This window comes from Jaculus jaculus, chromosome 1 (assembly GCF_020740685.1).
Source record: "Jaculus jaculus isolate mJacJac1 chromosome 1, mJacJac1.mat.Y.cur, whole genome shotgun sequence".
Lineage (NCBI taxonomy): Eukaryota > Metazoa > Chordata > Mammalia > Rodentia > Dipodidae > Jaculus > Jaculus jaculus.
The window spans coordinates 220,160,830-220,168,208 of NC_059102.1; the positions used below are offsets into that span (position 1 = coordinate 220,160,830).

At 48.2% G+C, this 7,379-nt stretch overlaps 1 protein-coding gene across 2 annotated transcripts in view; it reads left to right on the forward strand.

The window, feature by feature from the left end:
* Rab8a (RAB8A, member RAS oncogene family) overlaps positions 1-6,141 on the forward strand; it is a 46,055-nt gene extending 39,914 nt beyond the window's left edge. For both annotated transcript variants that reach the window (XM_045141136.1, XM_004665961.2), the window contains one exon: positions 4,947-6,141. In XM_045141136.1, coding sequence (XP_044997071.1) covers positions 4,947-5,039 — 93 coding nt within the window. In that variant the 3' untranslated portion in view covers positions 5,040-6,141. The remainder of the gene's footprint in view (positions 1-4,946) is intronic.
* The last annotated feature ends 1,238 nt before the right edge of the window (positions 6,142-7,379 follow it).

Genomic DNA, 7,379 nt, shown 5'->3' on the forward strand with positions numbered 1-7,379 from the left:
TTTCTCACATTTCATGGTCCCCAGCACAGCGCAGAGTGCTCTTTGATTTGTCAAGGTAGGTTCTCACTCTAGCCCAGCTGACCTAGAAGTCTCCCTGTAGTCCCAGGCTGGCCTCAAACTCACAGTGATCCTCCTACCTCTGCCTCCCAAGTGCTGGGATTAAAGGTGTGCGCTTCCACACCCAGCCACTGACCAAGTCAGAGCACTTCACTGCAGCTTGGGGACATTCATTAGTCAAACACAACCCTACCCCTCCTGAGCCTGAGTCCTGGGCCTGCCCTTCTCTGGCCAAATTACACAGCTGCCTGACCCAAGAGCATGAAGCCCTCTAGGCAACTTCAGGTCTGGTCACAGGAGAATGAAATACAGAATGTCCTGCAAGCTGTGTGCAATCTATGTAAAGCACACATGTGCTCATTCCTCCCAAGATGGTATAACTGACCAGAAAGGCCATGGCTGACTTAGTAGCATCTCTTGGGCCATTTAAACAGGCAACAGAGCCAGGCATGGTGGCTCACACCTATAATTCCAGCACTTTGGAGGCTGAAGTAGGAGAATTGCCATTAGGTTGAGGCCAGGCTAGGCTACAGAGTGAATTTCAAGTTAGCCTAGGCTAGAGTGAGACCCTGTCCTAAAACAACTCCCCACACCAAAAAAAAAAAAAAAAAAAAAAAAGAAGTAACAATCCCTGTAAACCTAGTACTAACCAACCACAACATAGAGATTTCACGCATTTTTTCCCCTTCAGTGTAACATGGTCAAAATCCAAGTCCTCACAGTCTTTCTAACTTGCTTTTACACACTGAGACTTATGGATATGCTTTACCTTCCTTGGCCAGGGCATCTGTGAGTCACCTGAACTATCTGCCAGTTCCTTCTATCCTTGTCTTCAAGACAAAGTTATCATTGTGTAGCTCAGACTAAATACAAACTAACATTCTATGTCTCAAGCCTCCTAAATGCTGGAGTGGCTCACCAGGTCCTTTCAAAGCACAGTTGATGAAGTTCAGATGTACTACCTGCATCTCGTCTAACTTGTCACTTAGCTTACCACCACATGATGAAAGGTCTAGCTGACTTAAGACGAAGGCTTGGAGACCAGGGAGATGGCTGAATTGATGAAGTGTTTGCTTCAGAAGCATAAAGACCTGACTTTATTTAGCATGCCTAGCATGGTGGTCCACACCTATAATCCAGCACTGGGGAGGTACAGATAGGATGGTTCCTTGGGGATGACACCTGAGGTTATCCTCTGGCACAGGCACACATAGTCCTAACTATGAACACATTTTTTTAAAGAAGTAAGGGGCTAAAGAGATGGCTTAGTGGCTAAGGCGCTTGCCTGTGAAGCCCAAGGACCCAGGTTCTATTCCACAGTGCCCACATAAAGCCAGATGTACAAGGTGGTGCATGTGGCTAAAGTTCATTTGCCATGGCTGATGCACCAGTTCTCTATTTGCATCTCTTTCTATGTCTGTTTCTCTCAAGAAAATAAAGTTAAATTAAATTTTAAAAAAAAATTTAAAAAGGAGAAGTAAGTTTGTGTTTATGGTTTCAGAGGGTTCAGTCCATGGCCTCTTAGCCTATTGCTTTCAGCCTGTGGCATCAGAGTCTCACACAGGAATAGGGAATAAGTATATTGTTCACCTCAAGGCTACTGGGAAGCAGAGAAGGGCCTAGGCTCCCTTCAAGGACATGCCCCCTTCACCCCCGTGATCTAATTTCCTTCTAATAGTCCCCACCTCCTAAAGGTCCCACCAGCTACGAGTAGCACCAACTAGAACTGAGCCTTCAATGCATTGCTTTGGGGATGTTTAAGAGGCAACATAACAAAGTACAAAGTGCCATAAGTAAACCACTCACCACTTCTTTCCTGCCTCTGCTTCTACTTGGTTACATGTGGCATCAAAGCCCCATGAACCTACCTGTCTACCACAGTTGTGTTTGGGGTACCAGTTCAGCTAGTTCTGTTCTCCCTAGTGGTTATCCTTAGAGCTTTCTGCCTGCATCTCATTCTGTAACCCCTGCCACCCTCCTTATCTTGACACCCTGCCCTTTCCCATTGGCCCTTCTGCTATGGTCATACTACCTTTTAGTGTTTTCTTGTGTTCCCTGGGGTTCATTTGCATATTTGCCTCTCCTGTTGCTGCTGAAAAAAATTTAGTAGGTTAAACAACCCAAATTCATCTTGCCTTTGGGGAAGTCAGAAGTCTCAGAGGGGCCTCACCAACCTGAAATGGAAGTGTCAGCAGGACCTCTGGTGGCAGATCTGTTCCCTTGACACTGAATTCTTCATTTTGCAGCCTTCCCCATCTGCAGAGCTGGCCACTGAGCAGCTCTGCTTATAAAGTCAAGTGATCAAGCCGGGCATGATGGCACATTTCTATTGTCATTCCAGCCATTGGGAGGCTGAGGAGGATTGTGAGTTCCAGGCCACTCTAGCGACATAAAAAGAACTTGTCTCAGGGGGCAAAAAAGAAAAAGAAAGCACTCCTACTGTCACCTCCCCTCTTGCCTGGCTCTTTTCTCACTTGATGCATAATGGTGGAAAATCATACTATGTATTTCCAAGTGACCTCTCTCCCCATATAACATGAGTCCCCATGCATGGCCATTTGTCTCCTCTGCCATAGCCAGCCCAAGGGCCAGAAAAGCCCCTAGCACATTCTAAGCATTCAGTAGTCAGTGTTGCATGAAGTCAGGTTTCACAACAGGAAGGAGTTAGAGGTTTGGAGGTCCTGGTGTTGGCAGGGCACCAACCATAGGGACTCTGAATGCCAGATAATAGATTTGGGCTACTCTAAGAAGACAAGGGGAAACACTCATAGGTTTTCAGTTCAAAGATTAGAGTAAAAGCCAGGCATGGCTCGCACCTATATCCCATTGGATAATAGACAGGAAGATTGCCTAAAGTTCAAGGCCAGACTGGGCTACAGAGTAAAACTATGTCTCAAAACAAAAGGCAATGTGGGGCTCTTGGGAGATAGGTAATGGCATTTGGTATGCAAGCATGAGGACCTGAATTTCATCACCAGCACACACATTAAAAGCCAGGCATGGGGGCTGGAGAGTAGGCTTAGCAGTTAAGGCGTTTGCCTGCAAAGCCAAGGAATCCAGGTTCGACTCCCCAGGTCCCACATTAGCAAGATGCACTAGGAGGTGCACGCATCTGGAGTTCATTTGCAGTGGCTGGAGGCCCTGGTGCTCACGCGCGCTTTCTCTCTCCCTCCCTCCCTCTCTCTCTCTTTCTGTCTCTGTCTCCTCTCTGCCTCTTTCTCTGTCAAATAAATAAATTAATTACAATAATTTTTTTTTAAAAGCCAGGCATGGGCAGGGCGTGGTGATGTACACCTTTAATCCCAGCATTCAAGAGGCAGAGGTAGGAGGATTACTGTGAATTTGAGGCCACCCTGAGACTACAGAGTGAATTCCAGGTCAGCCTGGGCTACAGCAAGACCTTACCTTGGTGTGGGGGGGAGCCAGGCATGGGGGCTGGAGAGATGGCTTAGCAGGTAAGGTGCTTGCCTGTAAAGCCTAAGGACCCTGGTTTGATTCCCCAGTACCCATGTAAAGCCAGATGCACAAAGTGGCGCATGCATATGGAGTTCATTTGCAGTGACAGAAGGCCCTAGCATACCTGTATTCTCCCTCCTTCCCTCCCTCCCTCCCTCTCTCTCTTTCTCTGTGTGTGTGTGTGTGTGTGTGTGTGTTTCTGTCTCCCCCCCCCCTCCGTTGCAAATAAATAAAAGTATTTTAAAAAACATACAGCCAAGTATGGGCATGCATGCCTGTAACTGCAAGGGGTGGGAGACAGAAGGATTGCTGAGGTGTTCTGCTCAGCCAGTGTAGCTGAAAAACGAGAATCTCCAGGTTCAGTAAGATATTTTGGCTCAGGAAAACAAGGCAGAAGAGTGATAGAGGAAGCCACATGGAAGCTGGATGTGTTGGCTCCCACCTATAATCTCAGCATTGAAGAGGCTGGAGGATTGCCACATGTTCAAGGTCAGCCTTGGCTAGAGTGAAACCTGCCTCAAGGGGGGAAAAAAAACAAAAGGCCAGACTTGGTGCACGCCTCTAATCCCAGCACTTGGGAGGCAGAGGTAGGATTGCTGTGAGGTCAAGGCCACCCTGAGACTAGAGTGAATTCCAGATCAGCCTGGTTAGAAGGGAGACCCTACCTCCGAAATGAAAGAAAAAAAAAAAAAACACAAAAAGGAGGATGCTCATGGAGTACCCACATCTGCACACATGTGTATACATATATACACCACATGCATGCATACATACATATCAGGAAAAAAAAACTAAGGTGAGAGTTTAGGTCCTATGTCCCTGGAAGCTAGTGGTCCCAGACAGTTTTGGAATACAAGGGACAGTGGGACTTCTTGGGTTCTTTTTTTCAAGGTAGGGTGACACTTTAGCCCAGGCTGGCTTGGAACTCACTCTATAGCTCCAGGCTGGCTTCAGACTCACAGCACTCCTCCTACCTCTGACTCTGGAGTGCTGGGATTAAAGACATGTGCCATCACACCTAGCCAGTAGTAGGACTTGGAACACAAGCCTCCCAAACCCCAAAGGACACTGTCTTTCTGCACCTTGGCTGCCTCAGTAATAGATACTCATATACATGGGTAGATAAATGGAAAGTGGGCAGAGGTGGAGAGAGGAAGTCTGGAGAGGTAAGGAATAAATAAATGGGTGAATAGATGAGTAATAGGTCTTGACTGGGGGTGAGGATGGGTACATGTGTGGTTAGAAGGGTATGGATGAATGGTGGATGGGCAGGTAGATGGTTTGATGGCATATAGATAGATGAATAGTTGGTTGGAAGAAGGGGTTAGTTATTTGGAAGGTGAAGGGTAGATGGATCACATGAGTGAAAGGAAGGCTGCTGGCTGGGCAGTTGGATGTAGGACCATGCTTAACAGTAACCTTTTGGGTTTCAGGAAGGCAACAACCCCCAGGGAAGCAACCAAGGAGTGAAGATCACAGCTGACCAGCAGAAGAGGAGCAGTTTCTTCCGGTGTGTTCTTCTGTGAGAACCATGCCTCACTGAGCCTAGCTCAGCCTCGCTGACTGTGCCTGTCCTGAGCGCACCTCCGGAGCTGGGGCTGCCCACCTCCACTGCCCCACCACCACCGTCGCCACCAGGCATGGCCACCCGAATGCAATTGAGAAATTGTTTATTTTACTAACTGTCTGATCTTTTTCAACTTCGGAGATGGGACCAGCTAAGAATTGGCTACTTTTTGTGGAGCATCTGCCACCTGGGCCACATGGCATCACCAGAAAGAGATGGAGTTGAGGCACAATGACCTCCATCCCTGAGCCTTGTGCAGTTAAAGCCCTGCCAGCAAGCCCTTGTTCTCTACCATGGAAGCCAAGCCAGCTGTGATTCCCAGCGCTGCCAGGCCCCATGACCTGAGCAACACAACCACGCTTGCCAAATCTGATGCCCACTTTCACCTCGCAGTTTGGACCAGTGACAAAAACCATTTCCCCCTCTTCTTTCTACCTGATAAACCAAAGGGAAGCACAAATTAAGGAAACCTGTATAAAGCATCTAGAAGTGTGGGCAGCTGTAGTGGTCACAAGCTGACCTGAGTCTACAGTCAAGCAGGTCCCATCTGAGCACTAAGGGGACACTAAGTCCATGGCAAGTTACCCCATAACATCACCCCTCATGACCTCCTTGTTATGGGGAACCCTTCTCTGGCACCAAGATGGCCCCTACTCTTGTCCTCCCCCATCTCCAAATTGGACATTCTTTCTAGCTGAGATTTTTTTATTTTTCCAGATTTGAAATGCCATGAAGTGATTCCATCTGACTTCCAACAACAGACCCAGGGGACCGGGAACAAGCAGGGCTGTCCTCATGGGCACCTGGTCCCACTGAGACACAAGCATTCCATGGTGACAGACTGTCTGCCCTGCCATCTGGGTAGGGTTTTGCTGTCATTGTCATTTTCTGTTTTGCAGCTCTACTCTCCAGAGAGACTGAGATTGGGACCAGCTATCCCGGCGGGAGGGGTGTCACCTGGGAGCCCCTTCCTTTTTAGTCCCCCACACCCAGGCTGCTGTCAATCCAAGCCCTTGGCATCAATTTCTCCTTTTTTGAAATTAAAGCCAACATACCAGCAATGGTCTATCCTGCTAGAGTCTGACATGCTGTTCCATTGACTACTGAATGGGTGGTCATGCCTACAGATTGCTCAAGCCATGTTGGGTGGTAGGTGCAGCAGACACCTTTTATCAAGAAGGCTAGAGGTATAGCTCAATGGTAGAACCTTTACCTAATATCCATGACAGGTTCCATCCTTAATGTGGATGGATAGGTGGATAGGTAAATATACAGAGAGAAAAATGAATTGATAGAAGGGTTGGTAGGATCGGGTGCCATGTCCTGTAGTCCCAGCTACTTGGGAGGCTGAGGCAGGAGGATCTGCTTAGAGTTTGAGGCCAACCTGTTCTATGGAGGGAGATCATGTCTCAAAAAACAACAAGCACAGTGACAAAAGGTTTCAGTACCCTAGCTGGGACAATGAGCCCCCACACTTCTGCAGCCCTGGGCCCAGCTGCCCTTTGCAGAAGACCCCTGGCATGGCCTTCCCCATTGCTTCAGTTCCTGCTCTGGCATGATTCTCTTGTCCTGGTGTGTTGCACTCAGGTTCACATTGCTGGTAGAAATCACCCAACCAAGAGTGGCTTATAGGGGGGAAAAAAAGTGGGGTTATTTTGGCTTACAGACTCGAGAGGAAGCTCCATGATGGCAGGGTAAAAGAATGGCATAAGCAGAGAATGGGCATCACCTCCTTGCCAACATCAGATTAACAACAGGAACAGGAGAGTGTACCAAACACTGGCAAGGGGGAACTGGCTGTAAAACCCATAAGCCTGCACCCAACAACAATACACTGCCTCTAGGAGGGTTCCCAAATCTCCATCAGTTGGGAGCCGAGCATTCAGGACACCTAAGTTTATGGGGACACCTGAATTAAACCACCACATGGTCCAAGGAGATCCCCATGTGCCTGAGCTGCATGCTGGGTCTTAAGCCCCCCTGACTGCCCTCCTTGAGAGCTTTCTTCACTGCGTTTCCTATGTATGGCTCTGCCACTCTTGGCCTTCCACCTCCCTGGCAGCACATTATATCTCCTAAGGAGCTGGGTGCAGTGGTACATGCCTAGTATCCCAGAATGCAGGAGGCTGAGACAGGGGAATAGTGAGTTCCAGGCCAGCCTGGGCTGTATAACAAGTCACTGTCTCAGAACACACAAACATTGAATTCATATGTGCCAAACACCAGTTTAGCCTAGTCTACGTTAAATGTGTTCAGAGCTGGACATGGTGGTACACGCCTTTAATCCCAGCACTCAGGA